The 23,259-nt window shown below is 36.8% G+C and overlaps 1 protein-coding gene across 1 annotated transcript in view; it reads left to right on the top strand.

Moving 5' to 3' along the window:
- Positions 1–22,998, top strand: part of acap3b (ArfGAP with coiled-coil, ankyrin repeat and PH domains 3b) — a 90,381-nt gene extending 67,383 nt beyond the window's left edge. Inside the window, exons 11-26 of the mRNA XM_081358380.1 lie at positions 8,126–8,238; positions 8,318–8,369; positions 8,752–8,852; positions 8,946–9,057; positions 10,488–10,696; positions 12,985–13,054; positions 14,244–14,338; positions 14,931–15,145; positions 15,270–15,365; positions 16,588–16,680; positions 16,764–16,984; positions 17,258–17,367; positions 18,399–18,509; positions 18,701–18,762; positions 21,067–21,116; positions 22,394–22,998. Of these exons, the coding sequence (XP_081214506.1) occupies positions 8,126–8,238; positions 8,318–8,369; positions 8,752–8,852; positions 8,946–9,057; positions 10,488–10,696; positions 12,985–13,054; positions 14,244–14,338; positions 14,931–15,145; positions 15,270–15,365; positions 16,588–16,680; positions 16,764–16,984; positions 17,258–17,367; positions 18,399–18,509; positions 18,701–18,762; positions 21,067–21,116; positions 22,394–22,462 (1,779 nt within the window). The 3' untranslated portion in view covers positions 22,463–22,998. The remainder of the gene's footprint in view (positions 1–8,125; positions 8,239–8,317; positions 8,370–8,751; positions 8,853–8,945; positions 9,058–10,487; positions 10,697–12,984; positions 13,055–14,243; positions 14,339–14,930; positions 15,146–15,269; positions 15,366–16,587; positions 16,681–16,763; positions 16,985–17,257; positions 17,368–18,398; positions 18,510–18,700; positions 18,763–21,066; positions 21,117–22,393) is intronic.
- The last annotated feature ends 261 nt before the right edge of the window (positions 22,999–23,259 follow it).

Below are 23,259 nucleotides of genomic sequence, written 5' to 3'. Positions count from 1 at the left end.
CTATCATAATAAAGAAAAAAAGCTTCATTACCACCATAATGTAATACGTAGTATTCACGTAGTATTTTTCAACTAAAACCATATCGTATCTGATCAATAACTTCTCATTAATGAGCGAATTTGCAAAAAATCTCAAGGTTTTAAATGTTATCATATTACTACACTTGCCCCCTTTTAACCCTCTGGTGCTGTTTTGTAATTTTTGACAGAAATTTTTTTTTTTCTTTTAAATCATTTTTTTACTTCATCGGAATGGTAAGAAACTTGATAAAAGTTTTGGCACTTGCTATGTGAACACAAACAAAAATCATGGACATGATTCGAAAAGATTAAATGGTTCTGAAAAAAAGTCACACTTGTGCTGTGCTCCTCCTGGTCAAAAATTAGCAGATTGGAAATGAATGGGAGACTAATTTCATCTAATGGAAGCGTTTGGTACTGCATCCAAACAAATACTTACTGAAAGCTCATTTTTTTTGAGAAATCAACCTCAAATTTGGAACACAACTTCTTTAGATTTTTGGCTTTGATTTTCTCACAGTTTTAGAGTAAAACTTGTTTTGGAAAATATATATTTCATATAAATTATTTAAAAATAGTACTTTTTTTACGCTGACCACAACTGTATGTATGCCTTCCGCGTCAAAATGGATGGGGTTTTAAAAGAAAAAAATTATTGACAAGAAAACTCTTAAATTGTTTGACATAATCTTGTATTGGTAATTATATATTAAAAAATTTCGTATTAAATTCATGCGATGCAACTAACATGCAGCTCCAGGTATGTCTGTGTTGAGACTCTCGAGTCAGCCGAGGTCTGGAAGTGTCTCAGTGGGCACTTTGCCTACTTCTGCCCTGGCCAACACCGCTAAACATAGCAGATGGCAGAGACCCCATGCTTAGGGAGGGCAAGAGTTGGCGCGCCAAAAACATGGACAAATTAGTGCCACCAACTGTCCCGAACAGGCGGAGCTTGATTCAAGAGCGCTGCACACTCAAGTGCACACGTGTGAGTGTGATTGTCTGCAGGGCAAGACTGTTATCTAGAACAGGGGTTTTCAAACTTTTTTTGTGTGTGGACCACTATTTGTAATCAAGAATTTTCGCGGACCACCTCATAATACACATAATAAAATATGTCTACACAGAGTCCTACCTGAATTAATCTGCACCTCTAAATAGGCTTACTAGCTCTAAAACTATCATTGGTCATCACATCAGTACAACAGACTTGTTAAAAGAAAGTTTACTGCACACAACGGCTGCCACATATTTAATTTATTTATTTACTCAAGCGCCCGAGGCCGAGGGCATAATCAGGTTCATTTGAACAACAGGCTTATTTCCATAGCAATGGAGTATGAAATCTATACAGTAATAAGAACACTGGAATATAGTCAACATTTCAAAACCTTTGGTGATTTTAGGGGATTATTAATCTTCAGAATTTTACAACTCCTCAAAAAGTACCTAGGCTTGAGTTTGTCCACTAAACAGCACATCCGCAAAACATTTCAGAAACGCGAGATCAAGAAACTAACTGGAAATTAAAATAATAACAGGCCTTTTTCATTCCATTTATAAACATTTCGTTTCATATAAAGTGCCTATGCCTAACTGTGCGTTCACACCGGACGCGAGCGCGTCAAATTCAAAAAGGGATCATATGTCAAAATCGCGCCTGCCGCGTCTAGTGATACGCTTGACCACTTTGTATCAATTCCCGCGTCAAAACAAAAGTTTGAAGCGAAATTTCGTCCGGTGTGAACGCACCATTAAAGGATATGCGTGTGATGTGATAATGAGATAATATTTGCCTCTGCCCTTTTTCTCTTCAGAGAACCTGTTGCTATCCACCGAACCAATGTTGTGGTTCTAACGGCACAAACTTGAATGTCACGGCCGAACACCACTAGGCTTTTTTAGTAATCACACAATAACTTGACAATTTAATTAAAATGTTACATCAATATAGGCCTACATATTCTTTTTACTTTTTTGTATGTGAATTTCCTGGTAAAATGAAGGTAAAAAAAATATTATTTTATATTTCATTTTGCCTTTCCACGGACCACCTGCAGTACCCTCACGGACCACTAGTGGTCCGCGGACCACAGTTTGGGAATCGCTGATCTAGAACATGACTTGCAGATGAATTGAACCTCCTGTTTCTGTTACAACAACAACAACAAGATTTTAGAGGCCAACATGAGGTAAACATTTACATGACAAAATCTGTTAGGAGCCTCAGCAGAGCAATTTGATGTGCCATCCTGTTTTTGTCCACATCCAAGCTGCTTTTGCCAGTCACATAGACTCATTTGGACTTCTTTGTGTGGGGACAAGACTTGGATAGCTTTGTATTAATGGTACAAAAGCATAATAAAAGTTCTTATTCATTTTCCCCTCCGTCCAAGCTATCAAAGCTATCTTTTTCATCACAATTTTTTTATGTTTTGTGACCAGTCATAACATAATTTGTGCATCGAACTTCATTTTTTGGTGACCTGTCTCTTTAAGAGTGACTCTGTTGCACAAATATTTATATATAAAATATATAATATTTATATTTTATATATATAAAAAATGTAAAACTCTTACCTCCCCTGTTCTTTAGTACATTAGTTTATGTATAAAGGAAAAGCAGTTAGAGACAGCCAGAGTACAGGGACAAAAATAATTGTGTAACAAAAAAGGGAATTTGAATTACAAAGAAAAGTAGGTTGCCAAACGGCTAAAGAAAAGAGCGAGGAACATTTGACCTGCGGATGAAAGAGAGTGAGAAACTAATTTGGGAGAAAGAGAACAGCTGTAAAGTCAATAATAAGCTTAAAGCGTGCAGTACGTTCCGTCCCGTATGTTCTGCCCACTTCCACAAAACAGCATGTTGTCAGGTGACATGTTGACCCCGAGGGGTGATAAACATTTTTACCAAGTTCAGTCACACAGCCTGTGAGAAAATGTTAATCACAGAGTGTTATTTTAGTGCCATTGAGATACTGTTTTATATATATTTGGCATGTTTGGCAACTAGCTGAAATAAAGATTTGTTTATCTTTAATTTAATGTTTATTTTAAGTAACGGTGGGGGGATTTTTTGTTTCACGACGGGGTCCTGATCACCCTGTCAGGGTTTATTCTGAGATGTACATTATCCCTTACTTAGATGCAGGTCAAATGTCCAGATATCGTCTGTACATCTGATTAAAAACCACTTTTGGAAGTGGCTCAGAACGGATGCGTTAAAATTGTATCTTGTGCGGATTTTTGTGTTTACACGTGTGCAACAAATTCCGATGCGAGTAAAATTGTAACAAAACATTGTGCCTATGTTTCAAGTTCTGTTTTGTGTTATAATGCTTTAAATATGAATTTAGGTGGATGGTGAACCAACTCAAGTGTAAGGATAAGGAGATGCGCTTACCCTTTAAAAACACATTTAAATAGATTTCCTTGAAATAGTTTCAATTTACATGTCACAATGCAACCAAATACGGAAAAGCGCTGAAAATACTCACAACGCAACCAAATACAGAAACGTGCTGCAAAAACTCACAACGCAACCAAATACAGAAACGCACTGCAAATACTCACAACGCAACCAAATACAGAAACTCACTGCAAATACTCACAACGCAACCAAATACAGAAACTCACTGCAAATACTCACAATGCAACCAAATACGGAAAAGCGCTGAAAATACTCACAACGCAACCAAATACATAAACGCGCTGCAAAAACTCACAACAACACCAAATACAAAAACGCACTACAAATACTCACAACGCAACCAAATACACAAACGCGCTGCAAAAACTCACAACGCAACCAAATACAGAAACGCACTGCAAATACTCACAACGCAACCAAATACAGAAACGTGCTGCAAATACTCACAATGCAACCATATACAGAAACATGCTGCAAAAATTCACAACGCAACCAAATACAGAAACGCACTGCAAATACTCACAACGCAACCAAATACAGAAACTGCTGCAAATACTCACAACGCAACCAAATACAGAAATGTGCTGCAAATACTCACAATGCAACCATATACAGAAACGCACTGCAAATACTCACAACGCAACCAAATACAGAAACGCACTGCAAATACTCACAACGCAACCAAATACAGAAACATGCTGCAAAAACTCACAATGCAACCAAATACAGAAACGCGCTGCAAATACTCACAACGCAACCAAATACAGAAACGTGCTGCAAATACTCACAACGCAACCAAATACAGAAACGTGCTGCAAATACTCACAACGCAACCAAATACAGAAACGCACTGCACATACTCACAACGCAACCAAATACAGAAACGCACTGCAAAAACTCACAACGCAACCAAATACAGAAAAGCGCTGCAAATACTCACAAGGCAATGTGGAAGGGGTTCAAGGGAACCCCAACAAGTGACAAACCTGCTTATTGTTCAGTGTTCTCCTTAGTGGTGTTGTAAATGACCTGGTGAGTTTTTTTTATAATTTTAACATCCAGATCATATGTGTGTTCTATTTGCAGTCCTTTCTGTATTTGGTTGTGTTGTGAGTATGTGTTGTCAAACTGATGATGTTTTCTTAATTTGCTGGTGTTTTTTTATTTGCATGTGTTTTCTTCAGCTGCAGCATGTTGAGCTCTCTCAGCCACCATACAAATCAACCAAAAAAATCATGTTTTTTGCTGTTAGTAGTAAGTTCGCTGAATGACCATACTATTAGGGGACACATTGTGTCACCTGGGCGGGCACTTTTCCCGAATGCCCCCCCTTGGCGAGGGCCTGTACAGACTCCTCCAAGCCCAAGACGTGTGCTACACTGACCTCGCCCTGTAGCAACCACCTAGCAATACATAGCGACACGCTAAAAACCAATCAGAGCACCATAACATCTGACAATCATAAGCAGCATCCTGCCATTGTCTCAGTGAGCATAGACAAAATCTTCAGAAAATGTAAACTATATATCCAAAACATTTTCTTTATAAATTACATATAAGCCGACAGTGAACGCGGCCAGCTGCGATTCCTGAGCGAAGCCGTGGGCGGAAGCATCCTGTAGATTTATCAGATGATTTATCTTCAGAGATGCCTGAACAGTGTCTCTTCAATGTGAAGAGTTACGATCTCTCTGGCCGTCCCACCACCTCACTGCTTTACTACCTCCTCGTGTTGCATCTGTCACTCCTAACACATGCACACACACTAACTCACTCCTCTCACACTGGTCTTTTATTCACATGTAACGCTCTTGTGGCACCCTTGGGGTTTCTCTTTCTCAGTCTCTCACAGTTACGCTGTTTCGCAGACTCAGCTGCACTAGGTGTGTGTATGAGCATGCGGTGCTAACATAGAGCACAAAACGTGGCGAATAAAGGACTGTGAAGCAGATTGCATTTCGCAATTATTTCATAAGCTATATGGAAACATAAGCAATTTTGTTTCTTTGTGTTGAAGGATTTGGCAAATAATTTTACTTGCAAAATATGCAGTTTCACTTTTACCTCAAAGCATGTTTGAGATGATGAAAAGGAGAAATCTTTTCTAAATCTACTTGAAAACACGTGCCAATTTCTTAGAAATGTAATCTTATTAATGTTTCATGCATTTATACCAAAAAAGTTTATTCTATTTTCAACAAAAATGTAATGACGTAATATCAAGAAAAAAAAACATTAAATATTTTCCATTATTTATCATTACTTTTATTTTAATATTTACTATTATTATTTTAAATGTAATAAAAAATATAAAATATATATATATTTTTTTTATGGAGTTACTCCATTTGACATAAAAAATATTAAAATATCACACATTTTCTAACTTTTTGACCTTGACGTAAAAAGTTCATATTTTCCATTTCATAGTTTTCTTGTCACAAACACACACACACACACAGAAATTAACATTTGCATATTGGTTACACCAAACTGAATTGAATTTGGTGGACACAATCTACAATCTATTTGTAATATTTTGTAATACATTTTTATACACACACACAAACATATTAGTTATTAATATTATATTATATTTATTACAAACATGTTATTGTATATAATTTTACAATATATTTGTAATATTTCGTAATACATTGCTTTCTAAATTAAATGCTCTACTAATGTTATAAGCAAAATAAATTGATCTTATGGCACTAATTAAGGTTCATCTAGTTTAGGTGGAGTAACTTGTCATGGTAGAAACAATAAGGGCATTTTATCTTAATTTGTTTTAAAATTAAGGATTTTTGAAAAATATTTTAAAGTTTGTTAGATTTAAAATAAAAAAATGAAATCCTTAACAAGTGGAATACCTCATGCAATCCATCCACTTGTTAGAGAGTGTGAGAGCTGGAAGAAAAGGCTTCTCGGGAGGGGTTTAGGGGGCAATAACGCTTGCTTGATTAAACAGCAATGGTCCTGCGCGCTGTCAGACAGATGGACGGGGCATTTTAAAACGCGACTCGCGCGAGTGGGGAGAGCGCTTGAGCACCTCGCGCTCATAAATCCGCGAATGACGCGGTGCTTCTGTACGTGGCAGTGGAGTAATGTTTGCGGTCGGCTCTCTGACTGAGGTCAGGGGGCAAAGCGAAGAGCAGGGCACATAAATCGACAGCTGTATGCTAATCGTGCATATTGAGCGATAGATGGCTGATGCGCAGGCTCGCCGCTGGCATTCGCGCGTCGCACGAGGGCAATGAAGCGCGTGCCTTTGACTTTGACGTGAGATGACTTCACTGGCTGAGACAAGACTGAGTTCTTAGGGAAAATTGCTTGCTGCTCAATTATTACTGATGCTTCTGGATAAACATTTTTTAAAGATGAAGATATTCGGGAGGTTGAAGTATGCCCTGGTGAGTTAGAATAAATGATTTGTACTTTGCCAATATAAACTGTTGAGATATTATTTGTTACACGTACTGTATACTCATTTTATTACTGTATTTAACTTTAATATTTTCTTGAGTAATCAGTATATGTCATGTATTTTGTAGTTAGTGTTTATTTAGCATTTTACTTATTATTATTATTATGTAATGTCGGTAGCCTACATTTTTTTTTAGTACAGAATACAGATGTCTTCGACCTTTTTCAGGTCAAGGATGCCTTAGTGGATAGAGAGATGAAGCAGGGACTATAACTATACTATAAAACTGAGTGTTGCATTTGAAGTATAACCTTTAAAACACTCGTATAGTACTATATTAATCCTGTAAAGCTTGACATGAAATAACAGGCTGATATTATGAAATTGAACAATTTATTGGACCTTAGACGAAACATTTAAAAAAAATATTTTATAAAGGTTTGCATATATGTTTGAGTTTGAGTATTATATTTGATACATCAGGCTTGTATAGCTCATATATACTATGATATAGGAGAAAATGGAGCTCATACTAAGGAGGGAAAAAAAAAATATTCAGAGACCCAATTTGTTATTTATTTGTCCAAAACAAATAAGATGAAATTCTGAGAGTTTGTAATGTGAATCAGTATGATATCTTTGTATAACAGACTACTTACATAAAATGCATATAAATATCAGTTGAAATTGAAATTGACATGTTATTATATAATTATGTAGTTCTTGTCTTTTACACGTGTTTCTGTAATCGTTAGGTGTGGGGTAGGGGTTGGTTCAGCCCATTAGCCTGATAGAAAATCAATGGAAATCTATGCAATGTCCTTACTAATATAGTGAAACAAACGTGTGTGTGTGTGTGGTCGGAGCACAAAACTTGAAACATCCATTGGAAGGTCAGTGTCAATGATGTTGGAGGAGAATCATTCATTGAGCATTTTAGAAAACATCGCTAACATCTCAATATAGCAACACAGTTGGTTTATAGATTGAGCAATACCTCAAAGTCAGAAAAGCCATTAAGAGGCTGCCGGTCATTATTGATTGAAATCAGAGGGATTAGATATGGCTGCTATGGTCATGGGGATTATGTTTTGACTGATAGGGATTAAGTTTTGTCTTTTGTCTGTCTCGCAGAAGACTTAACAGAACAATAAGGGTCCTCGGTACTGACTGACAAGGTCTAGTTTCTGTGTGTGCTACTGATCTGCCTGAATCACGTAGAGCTGCTCTGTTTTGCGTGACAGGATTTTGCTTACGATGACTCCAAAGCGGAATTCAACATGGATGCTCCCAATGGTGTCGTGATGGAGGGATACCTGTTCAAGAGGGCGAGCAATGCTTTCAAGACATGGAACAGGTAAGAACAGGCTCTAAATGTTTGACTTTCCATGCATTTTTTGGAGAAAATCTGATAATGTGTTTTCCTCTCGTACCAGGCGATGGTTTTCGATACAGAACAGTCAACTAGTGTATCAGAAGAGACTAAAAGTAAGTGGTTCAACTTTGCTACATTCTTCTATAACCTATATTGAGCCCCATATGGAGCCATAAAGATCTCTGTCAGGTGCTTCGTATATTAGAACTTTGTAGGGGTTAATTTTCTGGATTTTTTTTTTGTTGTTGTTGATAAAATTTTATGAAACAGCTCATAATTTATCACTTATAAAAAACATTAAAGTATTGTGCAATCATTTAAGACATTTCTCCTTATATAGAACCTTTTTGAGTCAAGAATGCTAGGCTTCTATGTAGAACCCCACTTAAGTGTAGAGTGTAGGATTCAGATGTTTACTTTACAGATACTTTTACTGCTTTCAAGTGCTACAAATGACTATTGTGACCTGACATTGCAATCTGCTGTGTGTCGCAGGACGTTTTGACTGTGGTTGTGGAGGACCTGCGGCTTTGCTCTGTGAAACCATGTGAGGACATTGAGAGAAGGTTCTGTTTTGAAGTGGTGTCACCTACAAAGTGAGTACTGTGTCGTGTGTGTGTGTGTGTGTGTGTGTGTGTGTGTGTATTTGGGTGTGTACGGTATCTAATATGCGAATCAACCCCCATCAGGAGCTGTATGCTGCAGGCTGAATCGGAGAAGCTCCGTCAAGCTTGGATTCAGGCGGTTCAGGCCAGCATTGCTTCTGCCTACAGAGAGATTTCTGAAAACTATTACATAGAGGTCAGTCTTACTAACAACTGCTCTGAAAAGCTGTTTATAATGTGTCATTGTGTCACACTATGCATGGCATTTAACATCAGTATGAACTGTAAAACTGGTGAAAAGTCATTTCAAAGTTCAGATCAAAGTTTGGAATAGAGCTGGTAAGTCCCGCCCATCCGTAAAACCCCACTGGACCTCTAGGTTGAAAAATCGTCAATGCAAGTGAATGGGAGAAAATAATTATTTTCTGGTCCCGTTTGAATTTTGCCATGAATGTGAACATATGTTGTCTGTGAATTTTTTATATAATTTTTCATGTTATGAGTTTGACAGTATATTGTATGATTCTTTGGCTAGCAGTTGTGGAAAAGACATAACGAGAAAGACTACATGTCGCCTATGTGACATCACCCCATAATACACTTCCATGTACACATCATAATCATTAATTTTCAAAAAGTTTTCAAATATATTTCAAGGTAAATATCATAAATTATTAAATCAGAACAGTCTTTTACAATCGAAAACTAATTTGTTTTTTTATAAAAAGGTCAAATTATCAGATGTGAAGTCATTTCCTGTTTTATGGTGGTTGTTTTTTCGCACCATGACAGGACAAAATATATTAATAATTTCAAATATTAATAAGCAGTGAAGCACTTATGCCCCCCAACCTAGCCAAAAGCGTACGTCTTAATTATTTTCCTAAAAATATATTTTTTTACATAATCATAAATGAATAATTGATAAATATCATTAGATTTGGATGGGAATTGCGGCATTTTATAATCTGTATTAATTTAGCCTTTTCATAAAAAAATCTAATTATTTACCTTGACATACAGTTATGAGGATCTTCATAGGTCCTTTCTGTGATGTCATTTCCTGTTTTATGATTTTCTTTCTGTTAGTTGCACCATATGACAGAACAAAGGTCTGTTGAAAATTAGTTAGCAGTGAAACACTTATGCCCCTAAAAATACGTGGGTGTACACGTCTTAAATACTTTCCAAAAAGTTTTAAAATATATTTTGAAGATAGATATTCAGACAAGTATTATAAATAATTAATTTATATAATATTACATTTGGGGGAGTTTCACCACATGGCATTATACGATCTGAACTAACCTTGCCTTGTCATAAATATATCTAATTATTATAAGAGGCTTACTGTCCTTGAGACACAGTCATGAGGGTTTTCTCTCTGTGATGTCATTTCTTGACATCTTTTTGTACATCGGTCGCACCACATGACAGGACAACTTTGTATAAATTATTATTAAGCAATGAAGCACTCCCCGTCAAATTAATGATCAAAAATAATTAATTCCTCATTTTATGTATGAATAGAATGTCATGCCATTGACCCTATTACATAAATTGCATTTTACATAGTTTTGTATTTTACATACGTATCAGTAATAAACTGTTTGAACTGTTTGCCAGCGTCTGGACAGGACAGCTTCTCCCTCCACGAGCAGTATCGACTCTGCTAGCGAGCCGCGGGAGCGTATAGTCAGAGGAGAGAGTATCTTACAGCGTGTGCAGTGTCTGCCGGGAAACGAGATCTGCTGCGACTGTGGCCAGGCCGACCCGCGCTGGGCCAGCATCAACCTCGGCATTCTGCTGTGTATCGAGTGCTCTGGCATTCACAGGTGAGAGCTCGCTTCCTTTTTGGATGTTATAAAATTATAAGTTATAAGCAATATAAAACAGGTCATTGTTAGTTCAGACATCTTACAGCCGACATACAGGGCGAATTCCAAATGACAATTTTGCGCCCTTGAAGGGGAAACATTTGAAGGAACGTACCGAATGAAAGTGAACAACTGAATCCCTTCAAATCTTTTAGCATAATAAATGTATCATATTAAATGTTTAAAATTTATCATATAATTTTATTATATATGGTCATGTGACCCAGGGTGGCAAATCCTTGTGATTCATTTTAAAGCTAGATGGTGGGAGAGGTCAAGTTAACGTATAAACAATAATTCAGGTTGTGTTGTTTATATTACACATATTTGTGATGTATTACAAATGTGTTTGTTATGCATTTCATATAGTTTAATTAATTTTCATAGGTAATAGATACATTAGGTAAATGTGAATGCCTGCTGTGCCCAAAGACGAGAAGGCAAGTTTTAAAGAGGAAACGCACACACACACACACACACACACACACACACACACACACACACACACACAGGGCCTAAAACTAACTTTTTGCCACACCTGCCAATGGTCGGTGACTTAAGAAAATTTACCGAAAACTGACACCAAAATTTTCGATATCAGTGAAAATTCACAATTCTCTAGTTATTATGTATAGAACTAATATAAAACATTTATTAAAGACAAGTAAACAGTCAGTAATAAAATAAGAACCAATAATCAAATTACAAGCAAAAGCACAAATAAATACAATATAACAAATATATAAATTAAATAAACTAGGCTTTTCTGGTTTTTCAGGTAGGTCTGAGTAGTTTACATGCACAGAAATTTAATAAAGTACGCAAATGTAAAATAACACTAAAGATTAAACATCCTTATTAATTAATCCTTATTAAAGTTACAAAAGTTATTCAGTCAAGAACAGAGAGTGAGTTGTTGTTTGAATAACATTAAAAACACAGACAGCTGCAGGAATATTAGGCTGCTGTCACTTTAAGAGCGAATGCCGGATCTAATATAAGACATGACTATGTTTACTGGGCTACTCTCTATTTTTTTGACAATTTTGTGTGAATTTGTCCACCCAATTGCAAGAAGACATAAAGGAGAGCTCTGTTTCAGATTCGCACTCACAAAACTTTCCACAAAGAGCACGAGTAATGAAATGAGCTCCCTTTCGCGTCGTCTTGTCAAAGCTTAAACTTTCTTTAAAATGAAGCGCTGCCGCTAGCCCGTCAACTGTCTCAAGCGCCATTCATGCATTGTTATAATTCATAAAAATTTTACCGGCCAACTGGTGTGTGACACTGTTTTATATACTCGCCAATGCCGATTTTTACTCTTATTTGCCGCTTGGCGAGTGTTCATTTTAGACCATGCACGCACATATATAAAGCATATGTTAAAAATTTAACTGTACAATATATATTTATATGCAAAAATTAAATTCTTAAATTGTAATAGCAGCTAATGGGGTGATGGAAACCATTCTGCATTGTCCTGGTAATGTTCCAGGTGAAAATAATGAGGAAATTACATTATTTTTCGTTGCTTCCTTCGCCAAGTGTGTTCCAAACGTTTACGTTGTCTCACAAGTGCCCTGCCTCCTCCAAAGTGCCCGCTTCAAGGGCCCTTCAGAGTGAGAGGGGCAAAGGGATGCTCACTTCCGATTTGAATTTGCCCACTTACTATCTAAACATCTGAGAAGCCATCAGTGTCTATATTGTTTTGACTGAAGATCGACAGGCCTTAAAGCCACCTGCGTCAGTGCGTTTATCCCGACTACATCACCCATGACAGATTGAACCCAACAGCAGAATGGCTTTACGTGAAGGCAGGCCCTCATCCCTATGACTCTCGTGTACACACTGCGTCATTCCCTCAGGGTGAAGCACCTTTTCTGCTTCATCAGTTCCTCTGCAGATTACCGGCGCCAGCCTGATAATCAGATTAAATCTCTCATACCTCCTCAAAGACTGCACTCATGATACACAGAGGCATTAGATTTGATTTGCTCAGGCACAACAGGGGCTGCACATGGAGATCTGGCAGATTCTGATGGGTTTCTACTGGAGCCTGACACAAATGTGTCCTGTCATTGTTCCACTTTGACTAGTATAAGTGTACATTTTATTTTTAATCCACTTATGTCACGGCAAAATATAACTGAATGTATAAAATGTATGTGTGCCTAAATCAGAATAATTCCATATTGAAGATTCTTGAATACAGGGTAATTTTTATCATCTCTATTCTATGCCTGCAGGAGTTTAGGTGTCCACTGCTCTAAAGTTCGCTCTTTAACACTCGACACGTGGGAGCCAGAGCTTATGAAGGTAAGACCTGAGTGATGAAGTGAGATCGGAAAGGGTGAATCTCATTTCACCCTAAACAAAAAGATATCAAAGAAAAAAAAATTCATTATATTTTGATGAAGAAAATAAAATGTAGAAACTTTATTTTCATTAATATATAATACAAATTATATTAAAATAATCTAATATTAAGCATGTTCCCCCAAAAATATTCATTACCTTTTTCAAAACTTCATTCTCATTACTATAATGCAGATAAAGATTATTATTATTATTTAAATTGTAAAGTATGCATGTATCATTGTAGTATGTGTTTTATGATCTTTAATTTTGGCTGATTTAAATAAATGTAAAAAATTATGTAATTTATTTTTTTAAATAAAGAACAAGTTTACATGCAAAAGAACTGCATAAAATTCAGTTTTATGATAACAATAAAAATTATGATAATAATGATAATTACAACTAAAAAATAATTATTTTTAATAGCGTTATGGGGGATGCTTAATCATGAAAATAGTCTTCATGTTCTTTATACATTCACCCAAACAGTGTTGGGGGTAACGCATTACAAGTAACGTGAGTTACATAATCAGATTACTTTTTTTGCAAGTAACGAGTAAAGTAACGCATTACTTTTAAATCTAACATAATAAAATATCTGAGTTACTTTTTCAAAAAAGTAATGCAAGTTACTTTATTTTCCCATTTATTGACTGCTCTCCTGTCCCCATGTTGAGGGAAAAGTGCAGAGGCGTGGTGTGCGCTGTGTGTGAGCATGATGGGTATTGTAGTTCTAGACTAAATGTGAACATACATTTACTCATCCCACTAGCACAAAAACAGATTCACTATTCCTCAAAATAAATAAAAACTGTTAAATACAAACTCGGAATATTATGAAAAACCGCATTAATCAAATGTTAAATAACACAAATATACTTTATGTATTTAATCTTACTTTATTAACTAATGTCTTTGCTGCTGTCCCTCGATGATCGACTTAAACAATACCACTTTTTCAAAAGTAACTTTCCCCAACACTGCACCCGGTATAGTTTCCTAAAATCCTATACTTCCTATACTATAGTTTCCTATGCTTCCATTTCATCAGATACATCAATTTTAGATATGCTTATTACATGATTTTGGTTATAATACTTTTGACTTTTATTGATTGAATAATGCTTTATGACTGTTTTCTCTCTAGCTAATGTGTGAGCTTGGCAACTCCGTAATCAACCATATTTATGAAGGTGCGTGTGAGGAACAAGGACTCAAGAAGCCCGGTCCCAACAGCTCAAGGTCAGTGTGTGGCCAAATCTCTGCCTTTGCATTATATTAATTACCATAATCTATAACTTAGATTAGGGACGCACGATATATCGGCCACCATATCGGTATCGGCCGAAATATGTTAATTTTTAATGTTATCGTTATCGGCCTGATAACACAAATTGGCGGATATATTAAAGTCGATAAATAATGGATTATTTCCTTCAGCTGAGACACTTCAGATGCACACTGTTCGACATGATGGTTTTGAATTGATTGAAATATGATTGAAATCACTTCAAAAAGGAAAATACAGTCAAGTGCAACAAGTCTGTCATATAGGCTACATAAAATTATAATGAGAACATTATAATTGTGTGCTTAGGACATGGCTTTTGAATAGTGAGACTTTGTAATCAGGCTCTCAGAAATTATATAAAAATGTGGATTTAGATTTATCGGCCAATATATCGGTTATCGGCTTTCAAATATAAACAATTTTCATATTTATAGTTATTTTCATAACTTAGATAAAAAAAAAATCCTTTTGATGTCATTATATTTTTATATATTGAATGTTTCATTAATAGACTCCCGTTTCTGCTTCTGATGTTTTATTTAGGCAGGAGAAAGAAGCGTGGATCAAAGCGAAATACGTGGAGAGGAAGTTTCTGAAGAAGATGTGCGGCTCCGAAGCCCTGGTGGAGGGGAGCAGGAAATCCCGTCACTGGAGCGTGAAGAAGTGCAGGAGACACAACAGCTCCATCAGAGCCCCTAAAACACGCCGGAAATACAGGCACGACGCCGGGATCATGTCGCCAGGCAATCTCTCCGCTGGTAATTGCTTGGACATTTTTGAACATGTTTGTTCTACTCATCTGAGTTGGACAAGGTTGTGTCCAGTTCTCATGTCCAATCATCTCAAATTGACATGATGTCCTTCTCTTTTTGTCACCTTCAGCTGCAGCAGCCGCCAAGTTTCGGAGAGAATCTTTGTTTTGTCCCGATGAGCTTGATTCACTCTTCTCTTACTTTGACACGGGCTCAGGGCCTCGCAGTAAGTTTCTTATGAGACTTTACCTTCTAAAGACCCTGAGACAACCATGTCTATCGCATATATCTCCTGCTGTCAGTGTTTGGGAAAGATACTTACAACATTGCATTACTCCCTAAAAAGTAGCTTATCGTGTTACCTAGTTGCTTTTTATGGAAAGTAATGTTACATTGCTTTTGTTTTTCTTAATAACAAAAAAAAACTTCTATTTTTGGCAAATGGAAAGTCCCTTTCACACCAAAAGTGAAATGAATAAGTCTCAGACTGAAGTAAACGCAAATTCACATTTGTACAGTAGAGGGCGCCGTTTAAAAAAACCTTTCAGCTGCGCTGCCTTTCTGTTGTGCGTTTCTCGAAAGCATCATTAGCCAACTATGTTCGCAAGTTCTGTTGTTATCAGCATAATTTAACGAGTCAGTGTTTCGCGAAACCATCGCAAAGTTGTGTGTTTGGAACGACAGCTCTCGACCTGTGAATAGAAGCAGAGTTTCTTGTTTGCATGACATGTGGACTCAATAAATCCTTATCTTGAGCCAAATAAGCAAACTGACATTCAGCACAACCTGTGTCTTTTATTTAGAATACATACAAATGCCATTTACGTCTTTTAGTTTGTCAAGAGATTTTAAGTACCGTTTTTGAAGAGTGCGCATGTGCGAACATGTTCTGCTATGATTGAATCTGGAAATAAAGCAAAATAACTGAGAAAAATGAGAAATAGTCCTCAGATGCCATGTCTGTAATTTATATCAAAACATCTTGCATTAATTCAATCTACAGATTCATTAAAAAGTTATTACTCCATGTGCGTGACGTAATGAAACAACGTGGTTGAACGACCACTTTGCGACAATATGGTTTCGGGAAACAGTCGTGATTAGCTACTTGATTTCTGCATTTACTCCGGATTTCTCTCAATATGCGGACAGGAGAGGTGTCCGTGAATAAATCGGAAAACAAAGTAACTTGCTTTACTTGTTATAAATGTAAAAGTAATGTTATTTTACTAGTTACTTAAAAGGTAATCTGATTACCGGTACGTAACTCGCGTTACGTGTAATGCGTTACCCCCAACACTGTTGATTTTCATAGAGAATGGCTTCAGTAACATAGCCTGTTTCAGATTAATTATATGATGTACTATGTGAGGAGTTTAGCACAGAATGTTTGAGAAGGTCATGGTGTGAGTAACGTGTCCCTCGCTTGGCACCCGTTGGCCCCGCAGGTCTCAGCAGTGACAGCGGGCTTGGCGGCAGTACGGACGGCAGCACGGACATACTCGTTTTCGGCTCAGTGGTGGACAGTGTCACTGAAGAAGGTGAGAAGATGTCCGACATTAGTATATCTATCTGTTGTGCGTATCTCCTTCTTTATCTTCCATGTCTTTCTGTTTTATTGCAGAGTGTGAGGACTCTGATGAATCCAGCGGAGAGGTTGATATCGAGCAGGAAGCGTCGGATCCAGAAGACGTGCGGGAGCTTGACCCGAGCGCGCTGCTTCATAAGGCGTCACGGGCGAGGAACCTCCCGGTCATGGCGGAAGCACTCGCACACGGTGCAGATGTCAACTCCGTCAACGAGGAGGACGAAAGCAAGAGTCCATTAATACAAGCCGTCACAGGGGTGAGACTTTCTATACTGAAAAAGAAAATTGGTGTAGGATTTATTTTGAAACCATTTACACTCATAAATTGCTAGTAAATTATTACAGAGAAATCGGAGATAAAACATTAAATTAAACCTGAAGGTTTGAAGTAGAAAGACTAAAATAGTCATTTTGTTTTATTTACAACTTTTTTTCAGTGTGTACTCCTTGTACAGCTAATAGTGTCAGTTATCGGTGTTTACTTTACTCAATGTTTCTCCTAATGTTTGATATCTCCATCCCTCTCATAGGGCTCTCTGATAGCCTGCGAGTTCCTGCTGCAGAATGGAGCAGATGTCAATCAGAGGGACGGACGAGGACGGGCACCTCTCCACCACGCCACGTGCCTGGGTCACACGGGGTAAGAAATCACTCAAGACTGTGACAACCTTGCATAAAAGTTTTGTTTACGAGATCTGGTGATCTGTATGGAAGCTTGTTTCCGCCACAGAATAAAAAAAAAGGTAATTGCGACTTTTTATCTCACAATTCTGACTTTTTTTCCATACGATTGTGTGACATAAAGTGGCAATTGCGAGTTAGAAAGTGAGAATTGCGTGATATAAAGTCCCAATTGTATGTTATAAAGTCAGAATTGTGAAATAGAAACTCGCAATTGAAGAAATAAACTGGCAATTCTGACTTTTTCTCAGAATAGCATGTTTATATCTCGCAATTCTGACTTTATAACATGCAATTGGGAGATATAGGGTGAGAATTGCATGATATAAAGTCAGAATGCGATTTTGAGAAAAGATGTCTGAATTGCAAGATATAAACTCATTAGTATATATATTCATTGGTCCCGTGGCGATTATTTAATAGGTAGGTTTTCTCTGGGGCTCCGCCTTCTTTGATGTGGAAATCTTATCCGGTTCATTTCTTCTTTCCAGTCAGTCGTGGTCAGACATCCCATATATAGTGCTAAACACTATATACACTGCCTGTCCAAAAAAGGCGCTGTTTGGATTTAAATATGAAAATGCTATGATTGTCAGTCTATGATTGGATCATTATTGCAGTGATTATGATGTTTCTAGCAGGTTATATGTTTGGCAACATTTCATCAAACCCTTATTGATGGAGTGTGTAGCTTTTCATTTCTTTAACAACCATGTAGAAAGACACATCATGACCATATTCCAGGATGACAATGTCAAGATCCTTCAGGCTCAGATTGTGAAAAAATGGTTGTGAGCATGAAGAATCATTTTCACACATGAATCGGCTCCTCTGAGTCCGGAGCTTAAATTCATTGAAAGTCTTTGGGATGCAGAGTGCTGGACTCTTGCATTGTCAATACAAGATCTTGACCAAAAACTGATTCACCTCAGTCATTTACACAGTGAAGTTTTACTTAACCCTTTGTGTGTTGTTTGTTTGTGTCCACAGACAGGTGTGTTTGTTCCTGAAGCGAGGAGCCTCTCAGATGGAGGTCGACGGAGACGGGCAGGACCCGCTCAGTATCGCCGTTCAGGCAGCCAATGCAGACATCGTCACATTGTAAGTCGAGTACTTCACTTCTCTTGTGGATTCTCCCAGAGACTCAGACAGCAACATAGTGTCGGCCCAGATCCGGCCCACATGCGGTACGCCTCGAATCCACATGTACCAGATCTGGGCCGGCACTATGTTGCTGTCTGGGAAGCCACTGCACACGAAACCCATGTTTTTGTTCTCTCTGTCTCGGTTAGATTGCGGTTAGCTCGGATGAACGAAGAGATGCGGGAAGCGGACGGGCCCTTCGGACAACCAGGTCAATATCCCAGCAGCAGTCCCACAGAGCAGCAGTACAAAAAGTGTATTCAGGAGTTTATCTGCCTCACGATTGACGAATGCTAGGGGGCGCTCTTGAGCGCTGGCAGACTGTGAGGAGGACTACATACTAAGTTTGTAGCCCGTAACAGGAATAGCTTTAGCAAGGATCGAGTGATATCCTCAACTTCCTCCTCACCTGACCAACTATAGTTTACACGTTGTGTTCGTTATGTATGTGGTTAACCCAAAATATTGAAATGAACGGCTACAAATGGCCTTCATTCAAACGTGTCGTTAATCGCGATGTAATAATAAATTGATGGATTAACGGCCTTGTCTCACTGAATTAGAGTTCATTAGTAATTCAAAACAGCATTTCTGAGTGTTATTGAGTCATTATGTGCAAAATATGACTGTGCGCACTTTTCCTACCGACAGTATTTTTTGTTTTTTACAACAGAGTTCTTTTCTTTTTATGTTATTTTGCCTCATGTTAATGTTGTTTGTTGTGCTTTTTATTTATATTCCGTCCTGAGGATTAGTGCAATTATAACTAGAATATGGAAATATGTATGGGCGTTTACGTTTGCCTAACTAGATCTTTTTTGTCTTTCGCATTTCAAAAACACATCAGACCCCCTCATATGCTAACAAAACGGGTGTTTTGACCCCTTTAAAGATTTAAAAATATGTCAGCTATTCGAAATTATTTATAAAACGTATCGCAGCCGTCTGTTTTATATATTTGTACTTGTATTGCCAAGCTCCCAAATGACTGTCATGTGATTTTTTTTTAATGAGAAATGCTTGTCTAGAAGCAGTCTGTCTGTGAAAGCAGTCAGCATTTGCATGCGTTTACTCGCTCGCATACCAAGGCAAAAGTGCCTGTCTGCGTTAGAAAGCATGGTTCCTTATTTTAGCCACCTGATTCTGTCATAATGTAAAAATGCATGACTGCAGATGACATCTGCGCTGTGTTGTCCATTTTTTGACCACGTTTGGTTCAGATGATCCCAGTTTTAAGAATACGCCATCAGAATCCTATCTATCTCTACAAACGGAGCTAATTTAAACAGCTTATCTTAAACAGTTAGCACTATGCTAAGCTGTTAGCTTGCTAACTAAGACTAAGAGAAAACACAAAGAAAGGGTAATGTTTAATATGACCAATTTTAGCTTTGACATTTTAATGATTAAGAATAAATACACTGTGAATAAGAAAAATGAAAATTCAGTATTGTGAATGAAACAAATTGATTTGGGGTGTAGTGGGATAGGATTCTGCGTGACGCTCTGGCATTCGTGACTGGATTTTTACAAGTAAAGGTGAAGTGTGTAAAAAATATAGACTGTTCAAACATTCTCTAAATCTGCCATTGGTCAACAAACAAATAGTCTCGCCCCCAAATTCACACCATTGGCTGTTCAATGTCGGACGGGTTCGATTCTCAAACAAACGCAATGTTTTGATTTTACGCTTTATTAAGGGGACTCGGCCTACGATTTACTTATAGTTTCTGACATAGAAACACATTTTAACATTGAATAATGACACACTTCACCTTTATACAGGTTGGCTATAAAGCAAGTGCAAAAGACCGGCATATTAATCGGAAATCTCAATGGAAATAGCTTGAAGAAAGGAAAATGTAATTGTACATTTTAAGTTTTTGTTTTAAAAAAACATTCGATGATCTGAAATTGAGTTTTAATCATCTGAAAATAGAGACAGTGTATAGAATAGATATTCGCCAAGAAGGGACCAGTTCAGTCATTGTGTCTGGATGTGTTTTAAACAAAGTTTAGCTGAAAAAGTACGTAACTACTGTGCTGTGAATATGCTTTGACCTTTGAACTATTTTCAACTGCTTGCTCTCTTTCTCTCTCTCTCTCTGTGGTTCTTGCGTTCGGACCTTTATCTCATTTTCTCTTGCAACATTCGGTGCAATCTGTTTTCACACTGTTAGATGACGTTCTGTGTTTGGAGACATTCTTGTAATGTTTGTACAATTGTTTGTTATTGTTTGTATGACAGAAATCTATAAAAAGAAGCTTGTCTTTTGAAACACTGACAAACAATAAAACAGGCAAAGTCTTGAGCTCATATTTCTGCTCCGCTCTTTCTCTCTTACGACACGTTCTGCATCAGCTTGCTGTTCCTCACGAAGGCTTGGGGTGGGGATTTTTTTTCTTGGTGACACCCATAATGCAATTTTCCCATGCAAGGCATATTTTCTGTGTTTTTGTTGTAATTCATATTGTGATGGTAACATTGTCTTACTAGGTATTATTCCTCTTTTAGAACCCAGTATACCCGTGAGTCCACTGAGAGTAACGCGCAAGAGTTTACGAGTGAGTGATGTTACAGACTGTTCACTACTGGGTTTGGGTCTTTCACTTTATGGGTCTCTTATCTCATTTAAAAGGGATCTGTGATTACACTTGTGTGCTACTGACTCAACTGACTCAAGAACATCATAAATCTATCTTGAAAATGCTGCTCGTCAGTATGGTCACTGAGCTCTCTTCCTGAAAAAACACCATCTGTTTTTGTCACATGTTCTCTTCACACTAATCACACTGGTGCTTTTAAAAAAACACATGGGTTAGTTGATAAATTTCCTTATTTTTTTATTCAACACAAAGACTTTAGTTTCACATTTATATTATATGTATGTATTTACATTACCTATTAAATGTTTGGGGTCGGTTTTTTTAAAGTAAAAAAAAATACAGTAAAAAAAAAATATTTTGAAATATTACTACTTAACTGTTTTCTGTTTGTTTGAAAATATATTAAAGTGTAATTTATGTATCTGATCAAAGCTGAATTTTAATATGCTGGTTTGCCGCTCAGGAAACATTTCTGATATTTTTTTGGAAACCATGATTTTTCTTTTTTTTTTTTTTTATAGAAATCTTTTGTCACTTTTGTTCAATTTAATGCATTCATTAATGCAAGTATTAATTTGACCCCAAACCTTTAAATGGTAGTTTATGTATATAGTAGTATGATAGTTACAGTATGTATTACATATTGCATTCATTGTTAATATTAAATTTATTAGTATTGTGCAAGCTAAGTTTTATATTTTAGATTCTGTTACTGGTTATGATTTCTTTTAATTCTTCACCATGTTTAATCACCTTTAACAGTGTGAGTTAAACAGTTATGCTGTGTGATAAATTATTGGTTAATTTACCAGATTGGATCAATCTGGTTAAGTACCAAAATTCAATATAGTCTCTCATTTAATGTAAGGACATAAAACTCCATTTATAATAATTTGAATAAAATTAAATGTGGTTTTAGAGGCAATTTGTCACATCGCTACTGTCACTGCTCAACATTTCATGTCAACTACCCATTTATTGATTCTTTATTTATTATGGGGAACTTTTCAAAAGATATGATATACGATACATGATATGATATATATATATGATATGATACGATACATGATATCATATGATATATATATGATATGATATAAGATAAGATATATTATTACAGTTAGTTCCCTGCAGGTGAATAGAAACAGAGCAGGGACTCGACTGGTGTTTTTGAATAAATATTTCTGAACTCAGTACAGTATGATTGGAGAATGCTAACTTGTTTCCTTTTGCAGACGTCTCCACGTGCACTGTCATCTTTCGGGAGTTTCCGCACATGGCTTAACACTCCTCCAAAACACTAACCAGCAGTCACTGAGGCCTATGATGAAGGGTGTCTTCAAGATTTTACTCATCTCAAAGAATAATATATGAAAATGTTGAAATAAGAGCTTGGGTGATCGGTTTTAATAACATGGATTGATTTGTTTTTAGATTTGGTCTACTCATAAAGCTCTGTATTTAAAGTTTTTATGGTTTTATTTTGTAGGGGCTTTTGTGTTATTTTAAAAGTGCACATCCCTGGTGTGGTCTGGGCAGACTTGAGCAGCTTTGATTCCCATAATAATTAAAGGGAGATGTAGCCTATTCCTTATATGTGTGGATTGTGTGGTTAACTATGTAAATAACATTTCTAATTCACATGTAACCATGCTGTAATTTATCTATTAAGACAGTGACATATCTGGTGCTCACGTGCTACAGAAGAATGTATGAAATAGTTTAGTAATTGAGCATTATTTATTATGTTGCTTGTTTTTTGAAAATGTTTTAGGGGTAACTTAGATTTTTATTTAATGGGTTGGAATACACATTAAAAAGGCTTTTGGTTTTAGAAATGTTACCGTCTGCAGCATTGAGACTTTAACCATCAAACTGTATTAAAAAAAAAACATCCATTTCAACTAACATTTCATTTATGATTAAAAATAAAATCATTAGTAAACCTCTAAAAGCGGTGAAAGGGAGACGACAGCAAATATAATTTTTGTATTCCTATTTGCTCCAATAGCAAAAGAGAAATCCTTGATTCTCTCTATGGCTCTGGGTCCGGGCGTAGGACCCAAGCAATCCGATTGGCTCAAAGACCGTTTTATGGGTA

Source organism: Scardinius erythrophthalmus (assembly GCF_964197995.2).
Source record: "Scardinius erythrophthalmus genome assembly, chromosome: 25".
Classification (NCBI taxonomy): Eukaryota; Metazoa; Chordata; class Actinopteri; order Cypriniformes; family Leuciscidae; genus Scardinius; species Scardinius erythrophthalmus.
Note: the sequence above shows the minus strand (reverse complement) of the source record. Positions and strands in the feature narration are given on the sequence as shown.